Source organism: Salvia splendens, chromosome 20, assembly GCF_004379255.2.
Source record: "Salvia splendens isolate huo1 chromosome 20, SspV2, whole genome shotgun sequence".
Lineage (NCBI taxonomy): Eukaryota > Viridiplantae > Streptophyta > Magnoliopsida > Lamiales > Lamiaceae > Salvia > Salvia splendens.
The window spans coordinates 4,068,063-4,095,739 of NC_056051.1; the positions used below are offsets into that span (position 1 = coordinate 4,068,063).

At 35.1% G+C, this 27,677-nt stretch overlaps 3 protein-coding genes across 3 annotated transcripts; all 3 read left to right on the forward strand.

Annotated features, from left to right (window-relative positions):
- Positions 1–3,181: 3,181 nt before the first annotated feature.
- LOC121780547 (replication factor C subunit 2-like) lies at positions 3,182–6,930 on the forward strand. Its single transcript, XM_042178135.1, has 12 exons — positions 3,182–3,317; positions 3,437–3,515; positions 3,610–3,689; positions 4,079–4,198; positions 4,296–4,365; positions 4,447–4,520; positions 4,941–5,061; positions 5,166–5,228; positions 5,827–5,886; positions 6,223–6,348; positions 6,426–6,509; positions 6,606–6,930. The coding sequence occupies exons 1-12, from the start codon at positions 3,274–3,276 to the stop codon at positions 6,708–6,710; spliced, it is 1,026 nt and encodes a 341-aa protein (XP_042034069.1). The 5' UTR covers positions 3,182–3,273; the 3' UTR covers positions 6,711–6,930.
- Positions 6,931–13,990: 7,060 nt separating this feature from the next.
- On the forward strand, positions 13,991–21,064 carry LOC121780752 (metal transporter Nramp5-like). The gene is made up of 13 exons (XM_042178377.1): positions 13,991–14,220; positions 14,325–14,403; positions 15,262–15,302; positions 16,336–16,414; positions 16,552–16,656; positions 16,914–17,023; positions 17,730–17,911; positions 18,264–18,333; positions 18,639–18,812; positions 19,265–19,369; positions 20,147–20,278; positions 20,368–20,463; positions 20,545–21,064. The coding sequence occupies exons 1-13, from the start codon at positions 14,095–14,097 to the stop codon at positions 20,863–20,865; spliced, it is 1,620 nt and encodes a 539-aa protein (XP_042034311.1). The 5' UTR covers positions 13,991–14,094; the 3' UTR covers positions 20,866–21,064.
- A 2,538-nt stretch (positions 21,065–23,602) lies between these two features.
- Positions 23,603–27,176, forward strand: LOC121781130 (probable disease resistance protein At4g27220). The gene is made up of 2 exons (XM_042178831.1): positions 23,603–23,805; positions 23,983–27,176. Exon 2 carries the CDS (start codon positions 24,027–24,029, stop codon positions 26,931–26,933), a length of 2,907 nt encoding a protein of 968 aa, XP_042034765.1. The 5' UTR covers positions 23,603–23,805; positions 23,983–24,026; the 3' UTR covers positions 26,934–27,176.
- The last annotated feature ends 501 nt before the right edge of the window (positions 27,177–27,677 follow it).

A 27,677-nucleotide genomic window follows, 5' to 3' on the forward strand; every position in this document is an offset into this window, starting at 1 on the left:
ATTGCTTAATTAAGATAATGTCCAAACGCTCTCCAAAGACCACCAATGTCTTCTTCTTCGAAAGAGGGTCGCGTGAGTATGTTGCATGCCTCAATCGGAGTCCGGTGGTGAGAGTTATGGCCAATTTACGAAAGACACGCAATGTAGAACGAAACGCGCGGGCGGGCGATTTTGCAAGGGTAAACGCCCGACCAGGCGTTTTGCCAGTTTTTGGTCACGAACTCTAGAGAGTTCGCCCGACCGGGCGTTTTGCATGAGGAAAAACGCCCGACCGGGCTTTTTGCGCGACTTGCGTTTTTGGACTCTTTTTGTGTCTTTTATTTAGTACTTTTTTTTTTCTCTTGCATAAATACCCATGTCTAGGGTTTTTTAGAGGAGACTTTGAACATTATTGAAGAACAAAGACTCCATTGTGAGCACCCATCTTCATCATTGAAGATTTATCCAAAATCCCTTGTGGTTGCATTTAATCTATTACCGGGCTTAGATTATTTGTTAAGGTATGCTTGCTAGTTCTTGTGTTGCTAGTTGGTGGAGCCATTAGGTTTTTGTTTGTGAAAGTAGCCATTGGGTTTTCTTTCTTGAGCTTGAATCTAAATCATAACACTTATCATCATCTTCTTCTTTTCCATCCTTCTATTGTCTATTTCTTGTTTGGGTTATTGGATATTATTGCAAGAACAAATCTGGGCAACATATGTTTCTTGAATCCTTAAGATTCACATTAGTAACTCTTCCCCCCTTCCTTTTATGTGCATTGGAGCTGGACAGAGTGATAAACATGCTTACAAGGAGCATGTTTATCCGATGATTTCTTAGTATATCCTCAAGCAAAATCAATAGCTCGGTTGGTTTCTTTTGATCCACCTACATGAAGAATTCTCAACAATCTTGCTCAAATTGCTTCAAACACCAGACCATCATAACAAATGCCAAACAATCACAGCAGAGTCATCACTTTACAATGTCATCACAAAGACATAACATAGATGCATAAATCAACTGCATAAAGTGAATGGTTAATGCATATACCATGTGATCGTAACAAAATAGATGCATAAATCAACTGAACAAATATAAGGACTTCAATCTCATCAATAACAACATCAAATCCATTCAATTTATGCAACAAAATTCATACAATCACACCCCATATGCATATAACAGCATACAATCGGCCATTTAGGAACAAATTGTGAAGGCCATGGGTGCTTAGGAGCAAATTTATTTCATAGATTATTTACAAAACACAAATTTCTATATTCAAGGCCTCTATAATGAACTCCAATGTCAATTAAATGAGAATAAACACACTGACTTCCATCTCATCAGTAACAACAGCTGGAATCAATTCTATTTATTCTTCCAAAATTCATACAATCACACTCATATACATATTACAACCTACAACCTACAGTTGAAAAACATTACCTTCTGAACAACATCTTGGTCGGCCATGGCTCCTCGGCGTTCGATTTACCCAGGTCGTTAGCTTGCAACCTACAAATAAAGGCAAACGCGGTGAGATATTCGAATTGGATTCAACCATCTCAATTTATGAATTATAAACCACACAAGCAATTACGACCACCAAGATTTTCGAATTAGAGTTTCTCACCAAACGCGTCGCCAATCTGCAATTGTTTGTTGATTGTGGCAGTAGTAGATGGAGATGGAGTAAATGAAGGGGTATTCAAGTCAATTGGTTGAAATTCGAAATCTTCAATTTGTTGATTGTGAACAATCGCATGGTGCACCTCCGACAGAGATATCTGTTTTTTGGGTTTCCATATCACCAAGTGTGTCAGGTATTGGGATTTAGGAACCGAGTCAAATAGATTGCTAACATGGAAGCCAAACATGGAAATTATGGTAGATAGGGAGGACTATCTATGGCTAACATGGATAACAAACGAACCCGCAACATCTAAACAAAAGGTGAAGACTCGTGCGAACGTACCAAGAAATCCACGGTTAACGCGACAAACTTATTTTTATACCCCTTCCTCGACCCTGACTTAGAGTTGTCGGATGGACTAGGCCAGGCTGCGCCCCAGTGAGGCCCAACTATGTTGGGGCTTAGGCTGGCCCGGATCAGACCCATGTATGAAGCGGGCTGGGTTGGGCTGAAGTTATATGTCCTCACATTTAATTTGAAGTTCTCTCAACTTTTTTTTTGACTAATCGTGTTAGTACTTCTTTCTCGAATCTTGTATCAATATATACATTAAACCATCATAAGTCATAACCAATTGACATTTAAAGACACATGAATAATTAAACAAATTTAAACAACTCATGAACATGAAATAGTTGAAAGAATTATATGTATGAGTCAATTACTTTAATCCATAAGAATCTAATAATTTAATTATTCATAAACAGATAAACTGAATCAACAAAAACAACATAAAACATGTTTAATCTAACAAAATTTAGATAAAAGTTGTTAAAGAATTAATCTTAGTTCTTGCTCAATCTGCCTTGAATTCTCTGCTCAATCCATCTCCTTCTCCAATAATAAAACATGAATATGATACAAAAAATATGCGAACAAAAATTATAATCCATCCGTCCACCAATAATCGTCCTATTTTGTCATTTTTGTAGCCACCAATAAATGTCCCATTTGTTTTTTTACTACTTTTGGTAATGAACCTTACATTCCACTAATTTTATTAAACTCACATTTAACTATAAAACTAATGTACAAAAGTATGACCTACCTTCTACTAACCTTTTAAACCCACTTACTAATACTCAATACTCCAGCCAAACTTGGCTTTGTATTGATGCAAGGAGGGAGTAGTTTTGAGCTCTAATGATGTGGAAATAAGGATGATCAAGTTGAGTGGAATTTGGTTGACAAAACCCTAAAACCCATAATAAAGGAACAAAGCCTCGCACTAGCGCATGGTTCATGCACTCCGGGGCGAGACGCACAATCCGTGCAAATATCTCATTTAGTCCCGTATGATGGTGGCCACGCACTATCCGTGCATGTCTCGTCTCTTATCTCACCATCATTAATGAGCGATAAATCGAGTCCACCTAGACTTAAAATCTGTGTCATTTCCACCTAAGTTATTTTTATTTCAAAACTCATCCACCAATCCAATTATTAGAAATTAACATATTTAATCATTATCATATTTGAATGACATGCCTGAAACAAAAATTCCTCAAAAAAGAGGTATAAAATCACAATTTTCTGAAAAAATAGAAAACCCTTTAATTTCTGAAGGGAAAGAAGCTCATTTCCACATTGCAGCAATGGCGCCAGTTTTACCGAGTTCTCAGCAATGGGTCGAGAAATAGTAATCAATCGATTCCTCCTCCATCTCTCACTCTGACAAGCATACTCTTACTAATTTCACTTTGTTCCATGTTTTCCTTCCTGGAAAATTGATTATTTTTGCATATTGTGAATTGTTAGTCGACCGAAGCAAGTGAAGGATGTTGCGCACCAGGAAGAGGTCGTTCGAGTTCTCACCAACACTTTGGAAACCACTAATGTAAAATTTCTCTGTTTTTTTTTCTTGCTTTTCGATTTCAACTTTTTTCCCCTCTTAATTTTTTTCCACTGGTGTTGTTTGATTAAATTTCCAGTGTCCGCACATGCTATTCTATGGGCCTCCTGGTACTGGGAAAACGACTACAGCTCTCGCCATTGCTCATCAGCTCTACGGGTAAATCTCAGATTTCTTGCTGTGATGATTTGTACTAAGGGGGTGTTTTTTAAAGAGCTTATATAATGTGGGGAAAGCTTGTAAAGGTTTTTTGTATAATTCAGTGAATTGTGAGTTAAACATAGAAAATGGAAGTGTATCTATTGAAAATAACTTATCTTAGCTTGATTTTTGATGTTTGATGTTAAGAGTGTCAGTATTAGGTGAGTTTGTATTGTGTGGTGTTTTTGACTTGAGGTGTAGCATGTAATGTGGAGATAATTAGGGAAAGTGGAGATATATTTGGTAATTGAACACAATGTTGTGCTATTTCCTTAATGTTTCGCTTGATACGGTTGTTAAGATGTGAAATTGTGGATTTTCCTGAACTAACCGGTCTTTCTCTGTAGGCCTGAGTTATACAAGTCTAGAGTACTGGAGCTGAATGCTAGTGATGATCGTGGGATAAACGTTGTTCGTACGAAAATTAAGAATTTTGCTGCTGTTGCTGTTGGCTCTGCACGTCAAGGGTAGTAATACTTTATATGTTTTCGAATGAAGCATATATCTTATCTTTATGCGGTTCCTCCCTTATTGTCATTTTAATTGCTTTCTTGTTGATTGTAGTGGTTATCCTTGCCCACCTTACAAGATTATAATTCTTGATGAGGCAGATTCGATGACTGAAGATGCCCAGGCAAGTCTCCTGGTTCTGAATGCATTATTTTTATGATGGATAATGGATATCTTAGTGAGTTTTTGATTTATGGCTTCGCAGAATGCCTTGCGACGCACTATGGAGACATACTCAAAAGTTACAAGATTCTTCTTCATTTGTAACTACATCAGCAGGTAGAGATTTGGCAATTCCTTCTGTAGCTGAGTTGCATCTTGTTTTCATATCAAGTGTTTCTCTGTGATAAATTCTGAGACTATAAGTACCGCTAGTAGCTACGTTGCTCGGTTTCTGTTACAACACATGTCTCAACATTACTATTTACATCTTTGCAAGTTGTTTCTTGTATCTATCTGTAATTTTCTTGTAGTATGATTCATTAATACAAAGTATTGTTCTTTGCAAGTTTTTGCAAGCAAATACAAAGGCTCATCTCCATGCTAGAGGAAAATTTTGTCAAATGTTTAACATGGATAACGGTCTTTGATTGGATCATGATATGTTACTAAAGCTTTAAGTTCTCGGAACTGCAAGTATTTTTTAGATGAAATCTAATATTCTCTGAACTGACTTTAGGAATGATTTGATTTTTACAGAATTATCGAACCCCTTGCATCTAGGTGTGCGAAGTTTAGATTCAAACCACTTACAGAAGAAATTATGACATCTCGCATTCTTTATATCTGCAATGAGGAAGCTCTTAAGTTGGATTCAGAGGTTTGGTTTGTCAAACTTGATATCTTAGGCTTGTTTCAGTGCATTTTTGCATGTTCATGTAATTCTTCTTTTCAGATCAGTTTCTAATTAATGCTTCATTGTAGGCACTTTCAACCTTAAGTTCTATCTCTCAAGGTGATATGCGTCGTGCTATAACTTATCTACAAGTAAGACTTAGCTGAGATTTTCAACTTTTTTAGATGCCTGTATTTTTGCATGTTTACATAGTTCGAATTGTTTTCGGGAAACTACATGATACATTATTTTTCCCCGTTTTATGTTTTTCCAGAAATCTTAGGACCAATAATTTGTGGATGTAATGGTAATTCAAGATATTGCATCGAATACTAAAAACCAAAAACAAGGAAAATAACCTGTAGAACAATAAAATATAGAGACGTGTGTAAAAGTATTCAAACATAGTAGAGAAAATTAGTAGGTATGTTTCATTACTCAACAAAGCACAAAGCTAGACTATGTCACATAACTGATCTGGGATACTGACCATTTCGGAAATTTAAATAGTACTGGCCCATAGATACTTTACTGGTAAGTTGGATACTACCATGGCCATAGATGGCTATAATTTCACCCAAGGGGGGGTAACCTTCTGAATTTCAAATAAACTCCAGCAGTACTAGAAATAAGTCCTCTCCGGGATGACTTACTAAAGGAAAGGGGACGCTTGAACCTGTAATTTGTCATTGTTTTATTACATTTTTCTGAGCATTTTATCTCAAATTTCGTATTCCCTTTTTTGTACAGAGTGCTGCTCGCTTATTCGGATCCTCAATATCATCTAAGGACTTAATCAGCGTGTCTGGTGTAAGTTGCACCACAGAATTTGTGAATGATGTCTTAGATGATTTGTCATGTTCTGAGACTAGAAGTGCTTGCGTCTGATCATGTGCATGTGTGTGGGTTTAATGGTTTTGACACCGATGTGTTTCTCTGTTTTGGTTGTCTGCATCTCTATGGCACATCCTTTGCATTTGAAGATACAGAAATATGTATTAAATTTTGTTGCTTTTACCACCTCAAGGCTTAGGCTTATATGTTCATGGTATTGCTGAATATCAGTGATTAAGGGACAAATTGTGCTTTCTAAACTATTTATGCCATTTTTATCTAATTAAAAACTGATAACACGTCCTTGGTTAGGTCATCCCCGATGGTGTAGTGCAGGCTCTCTTTACAGCTTGCAAAAGTGGTGATTTTGACATAGCTGATAAAGAAGTAAAAAATGTGATTGCTGAAGGTTATCCAGCTTCTCAGATGCTTAATCATGTGCGGGCTGATACTCTGTTCCACACTGTTTTGTTGTGCTTCTTCCTGCTGAATATGCTAACACGTTCGTGTTTCAGTTGTATGATGTAGTTGTCGAATCAGATGACATACCAGATGACCAGAAAGCAAGAATATGCAAGAAATTTGGAGAGGCAGATAAGGTAAAAAAAAGCTTGGTATTTCTATGTTTTCGTGCATCTTCTGCTGTGGTGCCCGATCAAGAGCTGATTTAACTCTTTCTCCTGATGCGTTTGCAGTGTCTTGTAGACGGAGCAGACGAGTATCTGCAACTGTTGGATGTGGCTAGCAATATCATGCGTGCGCTAAATAACATGCCACAGGAATTCCCCTTCGGAAGTTAGGCGCCTGCTCCTCCGTTGAGATGTCAACTTTTTGCCCAACTACATACACCACAAATACAATGTTTCGCCGGTTGTCAAACTACGTCGTTTAGTACCACTGATTGTTTAAGCAATGTAGGCATTCAGTTTAATTCTCACTGGAAATTTTAGTCAATGAAGTATATGTATTCTATGTAAGCAAAATTTGTGGTTAATGTGCAAAACGAAAACCTTGTGAAAATTATTTCGACAAGATGGACTTAAAACCGAGACCCTTGGTTTCGCGCATTAAGCATTCTACCACTAGGCTGATTAACATACATTTATTGCATCTATTTTTAGTGGAGTACTAGTTTTTATAGATTCTATCTCAATAAAATTCGATGAGTAATGAACTTATTAATTAGTACTACATATCTTAACTTTTAAGTGATTTTTATAGATTCTATCTCAATATTTGAATTTTGCTACTCTTTCTCAACCTTTTGCATTTAACAATTACTATCGCAAACCGTGAAAACTCTTCAATTATACTAAAATGTACTCATATTCCAATATTGTAACAATTTCATTAAATATTTAGAGCAATTATGGATTCTATATGGAATTTTAATACTCACGTATACTATCTATATCCAACAACGAACAATACATGCATGTAATAAAATCAATAAAACTTGGGATATGATTGAAGCGGTGAAGCTGCAATAAATTTGCCATTCTGAATATGTCGTTCTGCCTAAAAGATGATGAAATAAAAAATGATTGAAGCGGTGAAGCATCAATTAATTTGTTGCTGTGAATTTTAAATTTGTTCACCAAATCCTTCAATTTGAGTGTGACTGGTTTTATTTAAGAATTAAGGGTTAGGATTTAGGATAAGTATGAGCATTTGAGGAGCAACTTTACCCGTGTATTATTACCATATAATAAGGAGAAATTTTACTGCAAAAAAAAATGTCCACTTATTTTTTGTAACAAAACTGATCACTAATCAACTCGTTATTGATAAGAGAGGAATAAACAATGTTCATGATTGCAGTTAGCAATAAATTAGTAATAACGATGATGTGTACAATAAATTGGCTGGAGCAGCTGATGTCAAGAATATTATTATTATTATTATTATAAATATAACTAAGTAGATAATATTGATTACTACAATTTGGAAGTTGGCTTCGTACCCTATTTGGTTGGCCACTCCGATAATCACAAACGCTTATAGCCTTTGTTATAATGAATATTAAGCGCACCCACAACGGCTGGCCATTGGATCGGGACCACGAGATATGGGGTGCGTGTGAGGCTTTCGAGGCGCGGGTCCAGGATCCACTCTCAACTAATCGTGCCTCTCAAGTTAGGTGGGCACATGCACGATGTGGTGGGGATCCTCTACTGTGTGAGCTTGCACAGCTACCCCTATTATTACACCCATATGAATAAAATAATTAAATATATAATATAAAATAAATATATATTATTTTATTGTTGTGTGAGTAACAGCAGGGGTTGCTTGCACAGCAGAGGATCCTCATTTGTGCGCGATGACACATGTGAGGTGATGTATCGACTGCAACATGCATATGTTGACTTTAATATTTTAAGTGAACTACAGAATAGGTATTCAAACAAAATTAATGATTTTTCTTAAGCAAAGGGAAGAGGAATAGTGAAGTTATAGCCAAGAAGAGAACTACAAAATTAATGCTAAAAATGAAAATTCTTTACATTGAAGATGGAATATTTAGATGGGTATGAAGGTACATCGAAGTCCTGACTTGTTATATTTAAAAAAGAGGTGAATGACATAGTTCTGTAGAGTGTCAAACGTTTTCTGGATAAGTTCAAGATTATTAATTAAGTTGACCTTTAATGATGGGTGATAGAAATCTATGGGTTCATCCTAAAACTAATTGGTGATAGAAGGAGTGACCCATTAGAATTATATAGTGGTTTCAAGTCTATGTGAATACCGATGTGGAATAGTTGTAATATATTATTTTAGTTTCAATTGCCAACACTCTCCCTCAAATGATAGGAGGAGTGGCTCATTAGAATTATATAGTGGTTTCAAGTCTATGTGAATACCGATATGAGATAGTTGTAATATATTATTTTAGTTTCAATTGCCAACACCCTATCTCAAACCCTTATATAGTGGTTTCAAGTCTATGTGAATAGACTTATATAGTGGTTTCAAGTCTGAATATCGATGTGGGATAGTTGTAATATATTATTTTAGTTTCAATTGCCAACACCCTCCCTCATATATAATCTTAGTTTCAATTGCCAACACTAGTTGTAATATATTATTTTAGTTTCAATTGTCAACACCCTCCCTCAAACTCTTCAAGGTGAACCTTGGAGGGGTTGGACTTTTTTCTGATCGATTGGACTACTTGTTCAATTTTTTTCTGATCGGTTGGACCACTGACCCAAATTTTAAGCCCAAATATATTGTTGGGTCAATCATTTTTTTCGGTTTCAGTCCAGATATACTACTGGATCAGTTAAATTTGACCCACAATCGGAGACCCGCTCTGATACCATGATAGAAATCTATGGGTTCTATCCTAAAACCAATTGATTATAGGATGAGTGGCCCATTAGACTTATATAGTCAAGTCTATGTGAATACGGATGTGGGATAATTGTAATATATTATTTTAGTTTCAATTGCCAACCATGTGTTTAGTATAATTGAAGTTGAGTTTTGGATATTCAGAAACCTATAATTAGAAATTACACTATTGTTGGGGGTTTCAAGTTTTAACTCTATGATATTTGTTTTCAAGTTTCAAGAATTCTCTTTAACATTGTCACCTATCTATACTACTTAAAAATGACAGTTGGTTGAAATTACTTTAACACCTTTTTTGAAGGGAAAATGAGAAGATGATGTGTAATAGCTAATATATAACGGCCCGTATTTAGAAAATTCTCTATTTGGATGAATGGTGTCAAAATTTATTGGAGGAAAATTGGTCCAATGAAATGATAGCTTCCCAAGTAAGATTTGGAACAATTATAAAGCAACATTGAATCTACAAAATGAAACGTAGAAAGAGAAGGGTGAGAAGAAGAAAGAGGAAGGAGAAAGAGTGCATCGAGGCGGCTGTGCAGACCCCCAATCATCGCCGGAGCGGCGGACGACAGTAGATCTTAAAAGTTTGGTTTTATTTGACTACTACCGTTTATTAAATTTTATATAATATGTTTTTTTAAAATAATTTTTTTGATTAAGCAATTATATTTATATATTAATTTTCCTTCTATTTAGGTTAAAAGGAGTTGTGCTAAGAGTTTAATTTGCCTTTTTATTTGAATTAAAATTTAAATTTTATTCATTATTGCAATGCTTCTTCTTAGAAGTAATTCACAAGCTAAACGACAACGCAAATATTTAATATTTTTAAGTTTCATCTTATATTTACTTGATTAAAATATTTACTAATGTATATTTTAATATTTTAATTAGTATTCTATTTAAAATATTTTAATTAGTCTCCAATTAATTATATAATAATACCAACTTTATAGAATAACTTATGAAAAAAGATGAAATTATAAATATCTAAAATGAATATAAACTTGCAAAGTTTGTATGGATTCGTATAATAAAAAGAGTAGTGTAAATTGTCACATTATTCAAAACAAATAAGATGTATAAAATTTTATCGTTATTTTAAGTGAAACGTGTTGTTGATATAAATACGTAGAAACAATTGAAAAAATATATTTATTTGGTGAATACAAATTCTTTTGGTTTAAATGTAGTGTTTATGAATGGAGATGATATTAACTGTTAAAGTGAAATCCTATACATAACCTTTGGTGCCTTCTCTTTGTTGAGTTGGAGCACGTTAGTATCATTTTTTCGATGTTACGATTTTGAGAAAAAAATAATGAGCAAATTGATAAATGAACTGTACATAACTTTTTACACCTTCTCTTTGTTAAGTTTTTTAAGAAAAATGTATAGGATTACACTTTTTATGGAGATTCATAATTATTTATGTTAATTGTGATTTATTATAAAATTTCCAATTATATTGTGAACTATATCTCCATTTGATATGTTAGTTTCTTAAAAAGCTACAAATCTAAAGTGTTTGTATTCAAGTGATACTCCATCCGTCCCATAATAGAGGTCACACTTTCCTTTTTTATTTTATCCCACAAAAGATGTCACATTTTCATTTTTGGAAAAAGTTCCCTCTCACATTAATATAAAAATTATATTTTCTCTCTTCATTTAACACACAAAACAAAACCTCCTAAAATCTCGTGCCGTCCCACAAGTGTGACATCTTTTATGGGACGGGGGGAGTACTACTAAATAAATTCTGTTAACAAAATTAATAAGCTTCATCATTTTTTAACTATGGTATTTATATCTATTTTACCCTTATAAAAATAATTTAAATATTTTTGTTTTACAATTTAATGCATAATTGGTAAAGTAGGTGAATATATAGAAAGAAAAAGTTTTTAAGTATTGTCAAAGGATAATAAGTTCCACCTGATTAGAGAGAAAAAAGTTTCTAAAATTAGAAAGTTCATTAATCAAACAAAGAACAATATTGCATAACATTAATTGTTGTTGTGTATAATAATATACAATTTTATATATAATATATTAGTTTAATTAAATATGTTGAAATTACTTATAAATATATATTTATATTCAAGATATATAATTTATAAATATATTTATATTTAAATTACTAGAAGTACATATAGTTATAATTGAGTTGATTTTAATTTATTCTACTACCTAATAAGATAATTTTATTTATGACTTTGAGTTCTATTTCTTTATTATAATTTTTAAAATATTATTATGTACTATTGAATTTAATTTTGATGAAAAAAAATTTATTAATTGTGATTTTTTTATTCGTTTGATCATGTCTACTAAATTCTAGAAAAAATATGTTTTTGGTTATAAACAATTATGTTGCAATTTCAAAACTTATGAACTACTGGTTTGTTATTTTTTTTCTTATATTTTTGTTTGCGTTTATGTTTTGTTAATTGAAACTGGTGAACTATTTATTCGTTCAAATAGTTTACTTTTTTTTTCTTTTGTAAATAGTTGTATTATATTTTTCTTTATTTGTATGTCTTATTCTATTTCATCCACATATCTCCTCTTTTGTTATTTATTTTATTTTATACTACTACACTCATATCAAATATTAAAATAGTATACAATCATCTGCTAAAATATGAAATGTTTAATTGAGAGTGGGTTGAGAGAAGTACAAATATATTTTTGTTGTTGTTTATAATATTTTTAATTGTTTATAATATTACAAATACTTATTTTAATTAGTTCTTATTTGTAAATATATTTTTATACTTATTTACTCTATATTATTTATTTTAAATTAATATATCTTCAATATTTAAAAATCTTTTGTCCTGTGCATAGGACAGGTGGTAACACTAGTGTATATAAATTACACAGTTGAAGATTAAATATAATGTGGACATTTCCGCATTGCCTGACTATATAATGTTGAGTAGGGGTGTCAAAATGGATATTAGGATTTGGATACCCGATATCCAAACCCGAAATATCGGGTAATTGGATATCCGATATCCGATTTTTCGGGTTTCGGGATTGGGTTCGGGCATATGATTTTTGGATTATCGGGTATCGGATAACCCGATACCCCATCAGGTATACCCAAATTACCTGAATTATCTGATTTTTTATATTGTATTTTTTAAATTTAATAAATAATGTATTTGTTCTATTATTTAGAAATTAAATAATTAAATGTACTCCCAAAATCCTTCACTATGAATTGTGATGTTTATTATAGATGAATAAGGGGTGTTATAACTTATGAATTTTTTATTTCTAAAAATTTGTAGTAGTTTTTTTTTCTCTTAAATTCGAAATACTTTAAGTTTGTATCAAATTCGGACTACAAGTTTGTAGCTAATTTTCCTAAAAAAATAATAATAAAAAAAATAAAATAAAAATCTAAAATCGGGATTGGATACCTGATTTTTTGGGACTGGATACCCGAGTCGGGTATCCGGGTACCCGAAATCATTTTCGGATCGGGTATCGAGTATTAGATTTTGGGAAATTCAGGATCGAGTATTCGCGGGTACCCGATTTGACAGGCCTATTGTTGAGTACTACTCCCTCCGTCCCGGATAATTCGTCTCATTTTGACCGGGCACGGGTTTTAAGAAATGTAATGAAAAGTGAGTTGAAAAAGTTAGTGAAATGTGAGTCCTACTTTTATATATTAGTTTTATAGTAAAATGTGAGTAGGAATGAGTTAGTGGAATATGAGGTCCACTACCAAAAATGGTAAAAGTGAAATGGGACAAATTATGTGGGACGGACCGAAATGAAAAAATGAGACAAATTATCCGGGACGGAGGGAGTATTTAATATTAGATTGAAAATAATAGCTCTACTAGTATCTTATGATTGCAATTTGTGTATTAACAACATGGAACTAAATAAATTATACTAGTATTTAATACTATTAGATTGAAAATGGTAGCGGTATTAGTATCTAATGATTGCAATTTTCCTTAACCAATTATTTTAAGCTGCTTATAAATATAGATATACGCAATTAATTAAATTCAGCCCGATTGTATACGATTTTTAAAATTCGAATAAATAAACCAAACGTTATCACAAATATTCAGTTCACATTAGAAAAATTACTAATAGACATATAGTTCACACTTTCCTTTTAGTTTGTTCCACTAAAGATGTCATATTTTTATTTTCAGAAAAAGTTTTTTTCATATTAATATAAAAAATTGTAGTATTTTCTTTCTGTACTTGGCACACAGAACAAAAACTCTTACAATCAATTGTCATCCTACAAGTGTGACATTTTTTTAGAATGAATGGAGTAGAATTTATTAAACAATAACAATGAAACAAATAGTATACTCCTTAGTTTATTTGTTAGTATTTTACAAAGTTTAGTCACTAGATACACTACCAAACGAGTCCCCAAAGAATAAATAAAAGACAACACGCTACCTCTCATCCCTTTGTTAATTAGCTACGGCAAGTTTCATGACAAACACTTCGATTTTTACCACAATCTTGAATTTTCGTTAACAAATTTGACCTCTAACTAGAGTAAATCCAAGAGCCTTTGTCCAATTAATCAAGATTACAATAATCCTAATCCAATTAATTAGCAACATCTCCTTTTTGTGACGAATATTATTTTGGTGGATATATAGCTTCCATAAAACAAAGGTACTCTATTATGAGAGGAATTAAATGAGAGGTTCTTCTTGGGACAGGCAATATACAAGATTCCTCCAATATAAATAAAAGGGTGGTTTATTACACAATTTTTCAGTAAAGAAAAAAACACTCTCACACACACATTTATTGCTAAAAATGGCAAGCTTGCAGCAGCAGCAGGGCAGTGGCGGTGGGAACAGCAACCGTGTTGTCGCGGTGGTGCATACGCCGCCCGCCGCCGCCGGAGACAAAGAATTTGATCAGGAAGACCAATTTCAACAGGTATACATATTCATAAATTATGGCTTTTATTCAAGAATTTTATAGTATATGTTTTTTTTCCATCAAAAAGGGGAAAATAATTTATTGGATTATTGAAAATTTAGGAGCCTGGGTGGAAAAATTTCTTGAAGCATGTTGGACCTGGTTTCTTGGTCTCATTGGCTTACCTTGATCCGGGAAATTGTAAGCTCTCTTTGTCTCGTTCTCTTTTTCGTATGCAATAAAATGTCTCAGAGTTCTTTATTTCAGTACGTTAACGATAAAAAATCTCATTTATTTTTTTCTATAATACAGTACTATTGAGTTTGATCGTAGTCTGGCCATCTCGTAGCTTTCAGAAATGACTAATTATAGCATAATTTTGACATTTTCTATTACAACAAAAAAATCGATAATGACACTTTTTGATATAATTAAGAATGTTAATTTGTGTTTTTAAACATACCATCAACGCTTTAAAAAACGTCCTTATTGTTGGTGCCCAACTAAAATCAGAGGACGCAAATGAAAACATCTTAAAACACAGAAGATTAAGTTAATTTGTCCTTAATTTAAGAATGCTTTCTTTTTCGTCCTAAATTGTTTTTATTTTTAAAAACTTTTCAATGCAAGTAATTGCGTCTTTAAAAGATAAGTTTTTTTTAATGTTCTTACTTGTCACATGGTTCTATGAGTTAGGGAAAATTATGTAAGATTTGACAGACAAAAAATTCTGTGTACAAAACATTTTGGTTAAGTAAACGACTTCATTTAATACACTTAGTCAATCATATCTTAAATTTTTACGCATGCACACACCACACAACATTCAGAAATATAGCATGTTGGATTTTTTTGATACTAGAGAATTGAAAAATAAAGTCATATAATAAGTCATTATATAATGTTACGAGATTGACCAGGGCAATTTACCCAACTCTTTCACAATTTCTTTAGCTGTTTTTAAAACTCGAACTAGATTAAAATGAGAAAGTATGTCGTGTACAAAGGAAACTATTACATATTGGTGGCACTAATGCTGATTAATTATCTTAATTGCAGTGGAAACTGATTTGCAGGCGGGAGCAAACCACGGCTATGAAGTAATTAACTAACCCATGCATGCACACTTTTGTTGATTTCTTATAATCTCATTTAATTTAATGTAAATTGCAAACGCACTTCTAATTACTCACATAAATGTGACAATTTTAGTACTAACTACTCCATTCGTCCCTGAAAATTTGTCACATTTCTTTTCTGTATTCGTCTTGGAGAAATGATAATAAATACTTAAAGTGAATAGATGATCAAGTAAGAGAGGATAATGTAGAGAAGACTTTCATCTATGTTATTCTCTTTCTTACTTTACTCTCTCACCACTTTAGCTATTTATTAGTATTATTTTTCTAAAACCAGTGTAGAAAATGAAATGTGACAAGTTTTCAGGGACGGAGGGAGTACTTAGTTTTTTTTTTTTTCAAACGAATTTTATAACTTTCGGCTGCTAGAATATTCTTTGAATTTGCGGTTCTCCTATATTTTTGACCCCAAAGAATTATTCCTTATATGGAATATTTAATTCTTCTGAAATGATTCCATAAATATTATAAACCAATCCTTTTTAACGAATATTCATAAAATGGTCACAAAATCAATCACCAATACCCGCCCATTTTTTGGCTTTTTCTTGAGAAAGTGAAAATAAATGGACCCTATCTGTGAACTTTTTTTGGAGATTTTGGCCACGGGTAACGGCGTGTAAATGCTCTTCTTGTGCAAGTACTGACGTTGTGAGACGTTGAGTATGTTGCGCTTGCATATTGTAGTGTAGAGGAGCACGTCACTTATTGCCCAATCATAATCAACCATGTAATTATTTAAGAAAGTCAATTTTTTTAAAATGAATTTCATAATTTTAATGAAATGAGAAAGATAGTTAATAGTGTAAATGTTGCTTGAAGATTGAATTTCTTAGAACTCTGGGTGTTTGATTTGATATTTATTGCCCTATGATGAACTTTAGCAAAATGATCTGTTTGTTTTTCTATAATGAATTTTAGCAAAATGATTATACATTAATAGAAATTAAACCACTTTTACACGTAATATTTAATTATATTTGCATATTTACAGCTGTTGTGGGTGATACTTATCGGATTGGTGTTTGCCCTTATAATTCAATCACTTGCAGCAAATCTAGGAGTCAGCACCGGTATGTGTACATTTATATACAATACGCAATATATTTAATATATTTAACATTATATGAATAAATTGCTTTTATTAATTTTTAATATATAAAACAACTAGATATAAAATCAGTTAAATTTATTATTCATGTAAATGTAGGCAAACATTTGGCGGAGCATTGCAAAGCTGAGTATCCAATATTCGTCAAATTATGCTTGTGGATTCTAGCTGAGCTAGCCGTCATCGCTGCCGACATCCCAGAAGGTAAATAGTGACGGATTCAAAACATAGTTTTTAATAATCAAATGAAATATTAAAAATTAAATATAATTTCCGAATATGTTTGAGTAAATTCTTGATTTAACGTCTTCTTTAAAGAAAACTTAAGTAGATTAAAATATAGACCAGTGATTGAGTATTATTGTACACATCACAACTAAGTTTGATAATTCATAAATATTATAAGTAGTAAATATTATAAATGCAAAATTGTTTGTACTAATTAAAATTGTTTTTGACAGTGATTGGGACGGCATTTGCACTGAACATCTTATTTAAGATACCAGTTTGGGTTGGGGTTCTCTGCACCGGGTGCAGTACTCTGCTCTTGCTCGGTCTACAAAAATATGGTGTAAGTCTTTAATTTATTATATTTAAAAGTTAAGTTTATCATCAACTAAACATAAATTAATTAATTCACTCTTTGCTTAAATATCTAGACTTCACGTCTTCAACAACTCCACTATAAATTTATTTGGAGTTTTTTTTATAAATTTACCTTAGCCAACAACTAATCAGCAAGATGACAATGGATATGATGATAGCATTTTCTTTATGAAAATGGATCGGATAATTAGTTGGTAACATTATATGATTTCCAATATATTTATCTCAAATTATTCACATAATTTGAGAATAAACATACTAGTTAACCAACTATTATTACCCCACAAAAATTGTTAAATTTGCTTAGGATATACACAGCCTGTTTATCTTCTCTTTTTAAATTTGTTATTTTTAGAAATGAAATAAAAGATTGCAAGTGCATTTAAATAATTTTGTAAAATAGGTGTAGTAAGGTATAAAATCAATATTTATCGAAAAAAAGGTATAAAATCAATAATTATTCTGTGTATTTAAAATCCTTCTATACTAAACCTGAAAAAAAACCTTTGATGCCACTCGAATATACCTTAAGAAAAATAAATTACCATCATCTAAAATATATATGCTACAAAAATATTAAAAGGTGCAATAAGTAATTTTTTAATTATTTGTTAATAAATATACTATTTCTAAGTAATACTAATATTTTACTATTTGTTAAATAAAAACAGGTTAGGAAGCTGGAATTATTGATCGCAATATTAGTATTCATAATGGCAGCATGTTTCTTTGGAGAATTAAGCTATGTGAAACCTCCGGCTAAAGAAGTGATGAAGGGAATGTTTGTGCCTAAGTTGATAGGCCAAGGCGCCACCGGTGATGCCATCGCGTTGCTCGGTGCACTCGTTATGCCGTATGTTCCTTTCTATATTTATATCTTATTTCTAACGATATTCTAATATTTGTTGAGGCTGCCTCAACAATTTTGATAATTTTCTAAGGATGTTTTATTCATTTTATGCTAAAATTATATTTTTTTCAAATATTAGTACTTATTTAATTATTTAAATTTGATAATTAGGAATTTATTCCTCTTTCATATTATATAAATACGAAGAAATATTACAAAATATATTTAGAGGTTTGTTAAATTTGTATAAATTGAATTTAAATTTTGTTTTTGGTATCAAGAGAAATGTGTTGATTTTCACTTTATTAAGTCTTTTAATTGATAGTAATAGATTTTATTTCATTTTTTGCTGCAGGCATAATCTTTTTCTTCATTCTGCTCTAGTGCTATCAAGAAAGATACCTAATTCCGTTCGTGGCATTAATGTAAGTAAATATGTGTTGGATATTTTGCATTTTGTCGAAGCCATTTGTTCACAAATGAAAGCAACATGTTTAATTATATTTTCTCAAAATTATTAACTAAAACGAGTCAATGAATTAATTGGGTAGGAAGTAATTAATTTTGGTTTGGCAGGCTATTGAGCTAGTGCCAATATTCAACTTGGCTGCTTGATCGTATAGTGTTAGATTTTGGGTATTAAATTTATCGATAAACATGTCTATGAAATATCATTTTTATGTTAGTAAATTTTTTAATTTTGTATTTCTGATTATTATTTTTATTTCAGGATGCTTGTCGATACTTCTTGATGGAAAGTGGATTTGCACTTTTTGTAGCCTTTTTGATAAATGTGGCTGTCATTTCCGTGTCCGGCACTGTTTGCTTAGCAGATGATCTCTCAAGTGAAGACGAAGATAGTTGTAGCAACTTAACACTAAATTCTGCATCCTTCCTACTCAAGGTAAACCAATTCAATTCTCATTCTTTTGAATAATATGGTAAATGGCTGGAAAAAATCATAAAATCTGGTCAAAGTATGTTGTTCATCATAAAATTTTAAAAATGAATATGTTTGAGACGAAATACTTTGGTGATACTATATCTGATATGACAACTTGAAAATAAAATATGGACATCATCACCAGTGACTTGAACGAGATTGTTTATTTATAAAAAATGATGTCGTCTATTTATAATAAAAAAAACTACGTTAAGAAAAACATCAATAATAGTATACTACGTGTACGCGATCATATTGTTCGCCCATGAATATTTCATACTATGATTTTTAAAATAGCAAAATGAATTAGAATTTAATCAAATTATATATTTTTTTGACTAGCAATTTGCCTTTTATAAATACACATATAATTATGGGTCATCTCTAATATCCTGATTATATTCTTTTTCCAGAATGTTTTGGGGAAATCAAGTTCTACTGTTTATGCCATTGCATTGTTGGCCTCGGGCCAGAGCTCTACTATCACAGGCACCTATGCAGGACAATACATCATGCAGGTACAATATATATATATATATATATATATATATATATATATATATATATAAAAGGATGTATTCATTTCCTTTTTGTATCTTTTGTTTTTTGTTCTTTGTTCTTTTTAATCTCAACCCCACGATTTTGTCATCCGACGGTAATGCATCATTATAGTGTAATAATGCAGATTTTCAGTTGAATAATGCACACCGACTAATAATGCACCATTATAGTATAATAATGCAGATCATCTGGACAGTTGATGAATGAGATCTAACGGCCCATATTAAGAAGAATAAAGGATCTAAGGGATGAATAGGAGAATAACGCTCCTCTATATATATATATATATATATATATATATATATATATAACCAATAATGGACCTACAAAACGGAACTCATAGGATTGAACATAGTAAAAAAAATTGTCGTTGGCATCAAAAGGAAAAGGTGGCGCAGCAGTGGCCATCTCCAGCAATGAAAGTAGGGACGAGCTAAGGTGGAGTGCATGGGGTCGGCCGACCCACGAGTACCATAATCTTCTACTGTTAAATTCGGTCTTTCTGAGTTGTTGTCAACCCTATGTCCGAAAATTCCAACCCTACAAGTTCCATTTTTAGCATACATTATTATAGAAGATCGAATTTAATAGAGTGTTCCGGACCTCATGGGTCGGCGGAGGTCGAATCCGCTAACTCCACCTGAATCCACCATTGAATATAACAATGTACTAGATGATTAATATGCAAATTCTACGATATTTGAAACACTAAATTGCCTATTTTTTTTTTGTAGGGATTCTTGGAACTCAAGATGAGAAAATGGACAAGGAATTTGATGACAAGGTGCATTGCCATAACACCTAGTTTAGTAGTGTCTATAATAGGAGGATCTTCCGGAGCTGGTCGACTCATCATTATTGCATCGGTTTGTACACAAATCATCTAAAACTAACCTAAGCAACAAACTAAAATGAAATATTTTTCACTTATGAAAATTAACTTTAATAATTTCAGATGATACTATCTTTCGAGCTACCTTTCGCTCTAATCCCACTTCTCAAATTTAGCACAAGCGCCACCAAAATGGGACCTCACAAGAACTCTATCTACGTAAGTGAACTAATCAATCTAGCTAGCTCGATAAATCTAGAATGTTAGATCATGTCCTAATAAGTGTGCATGCTTGTGCAGATTATCGTGTTTTCATGGATCCTAGGGCTGGGGATCATCGGCATCAACATCTACTACTTGAGCACTGCATTTGTGGGGTGGCTTATCCACAATGACTTGCCAAAATTAGGGAATGTGTTCATTGGAATCCTAGTGTTTCCTCTTATGGCAATCTATGTTATTTCGGTTATCTATCTCATGTTTCGAAAGGACAGGGTTGTGACATTCATCGACCCGACCAAGTCTGATCCGATCTCCATGGAAAACGGGCATCAAGGAGGAGTCGAGATGCAAAATGCTCCGTATAGAGAGGATCTTGCCGATATCCCGTTGCCTAACTAGACTTGTAATTCATCTTCGTCTTTGTCTTTCTCTTTTTCTCATTTTCCTTTTATGAGAGAAATGTACAGGTGCCCCTCTACAAATATGTTGAGAAAAATAGATTAGTTGTAGATTAAGTTCTTTGTTTTGCCTCTTTAGGTTCCTTTCATGTGTAAAATGAAGTTTTATATAATAAGAAAGGCAGAGCCTTTTTGGTTTATGCAACGTAACTTTGTTTGCACTTACTTTTTGTGGAATTAGTAATTTCTATCATTTGTTGATGTTTGCTATCCTTTTATTCATGTGTTTTTCTTGATTTGGGCTGGAGAAATTTTGTCCGAGGACTTGGGCTTATAGCCATACTCTCAAATATTTTTAAAAAATAGAAACACAATTATCTCGGTTTATCCTCTTCCTATTTGACACGCTAAATAAGACTATAAAATTATTAATTAAAAGTACTCCTTCCGTCTTACTTAAGATGACCACATTTTTCAGTGGCACTGAATTTTAAGTGGATTAGTTGTTTGTGATAAAGTGGAGTGAAAAAAGAAATTGAATATTTTAATGACGAGAGAGTTTTAATTTCAAATATAAAAAATGGACATCTTGAATGAGAAAAACTAAAAAGGAAAAGTGAACATCTTAAATGGGACGGAGGGAGTAAATGTTTTATTTTAACTTTTTAGTGAGATAAAAAATGTCATGTATCAGGCCATCCGCAATGGGGCGGACGATGGCACGCCCGATGGCGCGCATCGTCCGCGCCCGCCATCGTCCGCCCCATTGCGGGTGCGTGACATAGGTCGCGGACGATCATCGCGCCCTATACTAAGGGCGCGGAGTATAGCGCGGACGATGTCCATCGTCCGCCCCATTGCGGCCTACGCGGACGATGGCCGCGGACGATAGGCCATCGGCCGCACCATCGTCCGCCCCACTGTGGGCTACGCGGACGATGGTCGCGGACGATGGCACGCGTTTTTGATTTTCTATTTAAATCTCGTTTCTCATTCATTTGTACATACGAACATATCGACTATCTCTTTACATATTCTCTCTCAACATCCAACCAAAATGAATCTCGGCGACGACACCAATAGTTCTAGTTCGTCTGAGTCCGGTAGTTCGACGTCAGAAGCATTAGACGCAGCCGTTGAAGAGGCCATGGCAGCATGCTATGCGGCAATGCAGCGCGAGGAGGAGGAGGCGGCAGCGGTGGCTGAGCAAGTCCATAGGCCTATTCGACATAGGACGTATGTCCGACGCGACCACCCGGAAGCTCACAGACGTCTGGTTGAAGACTATTTTGCCGATCAACCACGATGGGGCCCGACTGTTTTTCGCCGCCGGTTTAGAATGCCGCGGTACCTTTTCTCAGCATTGTTCGGACATTGTCTTCACGTGATGAATACTTTACATTTCGGGAGGACGGCATCGGCAAACCCGACCTTACACCATTGCAAAAGTGCACGACTGCTATTCGTCAGTTGGCATACGGCACCACGGCGGACCTTTTTGACGAGTACTTCCACTGCGGGGATTCTACAGGCCGCGAGTGTCTGAAGCGCTTTTGTCGGGGGATAGTAGAGGCCTATGGCGACACATATTTGCGCAAGCCGACTGCCACTGATTGTCAGGGTCTGATGCAGATGCACGAGACAGCGCACGGGTTTCCTGGGATGCTCGGGAGCATCGACTGTATGCACTGGCAGTGGAAGAATTGTCCGACGACGTGGAGAGGCCAATTCACAAGTGGATACAAGGGCAGCCACCCGACGATGATCCTCGAAGTCGTCGCTGACCATCGACTCTGGATCTGACATGCTTACTTCGGCGTAGCCGGGTCGAACAACGACATTAACGTCCTCAACTCGTCCACCCTCTTCACCGAGCAATGTAACGGCAACGGCCCGGCCATCGAGTTCACTGCCAACAGACGCCAATACCATATGGGGTACTACTTGGCCGATGGCATCTACCCACGGTGGCCAGTTTTCCTAAAGACGATCAGCTGCCCAATTGGTGAGAAGAGAGTTTTATTTGCGCAAAAGCAGGAGTCGGCGCGGAATGATGTCGAGCGAGCATTTGGTGTGCTCCAATCACGGTGGGCAATTGTGAAAGGGCCGGCTCGTTCCTGGTACAAGGCAGTCATCGCCGATGTCATATATGCGTGCATAATCATGCACAACATGATAGTCGAGAATGAAGGCGGAAGCATCACCGATTGGAATGAAGATGACCGTGCATCTAGCTCGTCCGGCACGTCGACCGAGACACCCGATAGAGGGTTACCGTTAGGCTTCAATGAGGTTCTATCTAGACAGGCCTCAATGCGCAACTAATAGGATCATGCGCAACTCATGAGCGACATAATTGAAGAAGTGTGGGCTCGTAACCGTCGTCGCTGAGTTTGCGTTTTTTTTTAATTCGCATTGTAATGTATTAATTTTTATTAAATGAAATGAAGTTTTTGAAATTCGTATTTTAATTTATTAGTTTTTTTAAATTCGTATGGATTTTGTAAATATTAAAAATATGATGATGTGGCGCGCCTTAGGGCGCCCCACTGCTGATGCCCTCAAGAGTATATACACTTTAGGATTTCCATATTTTTAACTAACCTTTTTTCACTTTTGAAGGCAAAACTGAAAGAACAAATTAAAGCATAACAAAATATTATCATATCAATATTTGTTAAAAAATATTCCATGATCCCCTCAAATTCCTCAATTAGTAATTAAATTGGTTTTTTTTGTTTTGTTTTGATCTATCCAAATTTCAACACTTCAATTCTAAATTAAAAGCATCCCCAGCTGTTCAAGTCAACTCACAAACCCCAGTTCTCAATTCTTGTTTTTGACTAATCACACTTGTTTGTATAATCCAATCCAATCCAATCCAATTCAATTATCTTTCTGACTGATAGATTCTATCTCAGCTGATCCTTCAAGTTCTCAGGTGATCCTCTCTCGATTTAGTAGATACAGTATAATGTAATTAATGATGAAGATTTTTGCTAATCCTTTTGCATTTAGTATAGAAACAGTAAATAATCGAAATACATTTGAGTACTTTTTGAAATCCGTCGACTTTTTTTTTATTAATTTGTGATTCAATTGTGTTTACCTGTGACAGATAATCATTTGTAAATCTGTATAGAATTCACATAGTAGAGCGAAATGGAGAGAACATTAGCCAAAATTTTCGAGATGCTGTTTTCAAAGGTGGGGGAGTTGTTTTTGTCTAAGGTGATGGATCAGACGGCTGATGATGCTCACAACAATGTGAAGAATATAAAGGATTTTGAGGTCAGTTTAAAAACTCTGCAAAAGAAATTGAAGTCATTGAGTGCTAGGGCTTGTGATGTGGAGGAGGAGATCAGGAATGCAGAGCGCTCAGGTAGAAAGAAAAGGAAACGAGAAGTCGAGGAATGGTTGGAACAAGTCAAATTTATTGAGGAAGAAGTTACTGAGTTGGGGAGTCAAGTGGAATCACAAGGATTCGTAACGAGGTTGATGGATGGGGGAAGAGCAGCCAAACTGACTGACGAAGTTGATACCCTTGTTGAGCAAAGTCGGAATTTTGGGGAACTTGTACTTGATGTTAGTGGGAATACGGGAGAGATATTGTTGGCGAATGGGATGGTTGGCCAAGCGTTTCATGATAATTTGGAAAGGGTTTTGGAGCTTTTGGAGAGCGGGAGAGTGTCGAGCGTTGGTGTTTATGGGATGGGTGGTGTGGGCAAGACAACTCTGGTAAAGCACATCAACAACCGACTCGTGCAGCAATCTCATAGACGCGTGTTCTGGCTTACAGTCTCTCGAGAATTTAGTGTCACGAGTTTACAAGACAAGATAGCTCGTCTGTTAGGTGTGGAACTTGTGGATGAGGACAATGAAGGCGAAAGAGCAGCGAGGGTGCATAGCGTGTTGTCTCGGATGAAGAATTCAGTACTCATATTGGATGATGTGTGGGAATATATTGACATGTTAAGGGTGGGGTGTCTTATATCTGTGGAGTGCTGTAGGTTGATTATAACAACTAGGTCGTTGAAAGTGTGTCGCCAAATTCGTTGCCAAGAAGTGATTCTGGTTGAAAAACTAGGTAAGGACGAGGCATGGAAGCTGTTCAATGAGACGTTGGGGAATGAGATAGCGCTAGGTTCTCAAGTAGAAGAAATTGCCAAATCTGTAGCAAAACTGTGCGATGGTTTGCCACTAGGAATTATTAGCGTGGCTGGAAGCATGAGGGGCGAGGCTTCTGTTCATACGTGGAAAAATGCTTTGTCTGAACTAAAGGAATGCGTCGTTCGCCAAGAGGGCATGGGAGAAGATGAGGTGTTCAAAGTATTGAAATATAGTTTCGATCAGTTGAACAGAGGTAATCAGAGCCAGAATAATGAATACAATACTCTTCAGCTATGCCTCCTGTACTGCTCGTTATATCCCGAGGACTACCAAATACTTAAGGAGGATTTGGTTCGAAAGTTCATCTCAGAGGGGTTGATGGATCAAAGAAAGAGTCGGAGAGGGCAAATTCACCAAGGTCATTCCATATTGGAGAAATTAGTGAATGTGTGTTTATTGGAAAGTGTTGTTTTTGAGGAATACGTGAAGATGCACGATCTTGTGAGAGGTATGGCGTTGATGATTGGCGAGGGGCGATATATGGTGAGAGCAGGTAACTACTCTTTGGTGGAAATCCCCGACGAAGAAGAGTGGACAAATGGTTTGGAGAAGGTGTCCTTGATGATGAGTGGCATAAAGAGAATCGGAGATGGAATCTCTCCCGATTGTCCTAACCTCTCAACATTGGTTTTATGTGGGAGTCTATTGAACACTGTCACGGGTTCATTCTTCTCCAAAATGCAGCACCTGAGCACTCTTGATCTCTGTGAAACTGACGTCACGACGCTGCCAGATTCAATCTGTGACTTGAAGTTCCTCAAGAACTTATTCCTTGAGTTCTGTTCTAAGCTTGAAAATGTACCCTACTTGGGAAATATGAAGGCACTGAGGGAGTTGAACCTCTCGTATACAGCCATCGAGGAAGTGCCTCGTGGACTTGAGGAGTTATTCAATCTCAAGTTCCTTTCACTAGATGTGCGTACGCTGAAGATGCTTCCTAGAGGATTGCTGCTCAAACTCGGGAATCTTCAGCACCTGAAACTCCCATTTCATAACTTAGTACCAATTGAAGAAATTGAGAATTTCAAAAAACTGGAGGAGTTCAGCGGAGGAGTGGAAAGTGTGAGTGATTTTAACCGTTTTGTTACGAGCCGTGTGCATGATACTTGCTACAGAATAGGAGTAGGATACAGCTACACTGCTCGCTACAGATTTTTCGAACTATACAATAATGAGTTGATCTTGTGTGGAGTCAGCCTTAAAGATGAGAAGGTATCGGGGGAAGGCGTTTTGTACCTAACAATGATCCGATGCAAGGGCCTGAGCACCTGCTTCGTGGATGACTTTCCGAGATTGGGTGATCCCACATCTCTCAAGAGAGTGAATATCGAAAGCTGTGGAGGAATAGAACGCATATTGAGCAGCGATCATCAAGATTTACTACTGCCTCAAATCTCCACTCTCGAAGATATTGTGCTGGTGGAGTTGGAGGATCTGAAGGGGTTCGTGATCGCACCAGTTGCACCCGTAAAGATTGTATTCTCCTCTCTGAAAAGGCTAGCTATTTACAAATGCAGCAAGGTGGGGAAGCTGGGGTTGCCTGTATCGAGCTTTCCCAACCTTGAATATATTGAAATCGAGGTGTGTGGAGAGGAACTGCAAGAGATATTCGAAGATGATGGAAGAGGCTCCGTCACCCTCCCCAAGTTGAAAAAGCTGATCTTACATGAGCTGCCGGGACTAAAGCGTGTATGCAAGGCAACGATGATCTGCAACTCCATCGAGACCATCGAGATTGTGCAGTGCCCGAGATTGATGAAGAAACTGCCTCTGCATTTGGATGTTTGTCCACCTCCCACCCTGAGAGTGATATTGGCAGCTCAAGAATGGTGGGAATTGTTGGAGTGGGACAATCCCAATCTCCCTCAACTCCTCCATCCCTTTCTTCAACTCTTCTGATTTTGGATTTATATAGGTAGATTCATGTGTTTGTATTTTTTTTATCAAACAAGAAGAGGGCATCGCCCTAAAGTTCAAACACCACCCCTACATTGGGCACATATGGCCATGGGTTATCCCGAGCCGGTCATTCAGTAACTAATTCATCGTCTCACTCGGTGCCTCGTCAAACACCACTAGCCCATGCTGCATGTTCACACCCAAATTTGCCATAAAGTATGCAACTTGATTGCTTTCCCTAAAGACATGAGCAATCTTCACATTCCACTCTTTGCATGATACTACCTTTTATACTTCTAGCAAGCAATAAAGCGCTAAAATCCGATTTCGTGTCATTAAGAACGTGAACAACTGCCATATTATTGCATTCCACAAGGATGTTTTTAAGCCCTCGTTGCCACGCCAACTTAATCCCATCATATATTGCCCACAATCTTCCTAGGTGCCTTGTGTAACCCAACACCCACTCTCCAGCTGAATTAAGCAATATCCCTCTTGAAGACGCACGTTCAGAATCATAGTTTAATTTTCATGTGTTTGTATTTTAGTTTCATTTAAAAACGTGTAGTATTTAAATTCTAATGTCCCCTTGTTGGCTTTATTTATTTAGTGGTCAAATGATGTACTATTCAGAGAACGTATAGAGTTATTTCACTAGTACTTGCTTTTCCATTTTTACATGTGTTAGTATCCTTAAAGCAGGGCATCTTTAGAGTCTCATTCATTGAAGTAGGCTGTCTCATT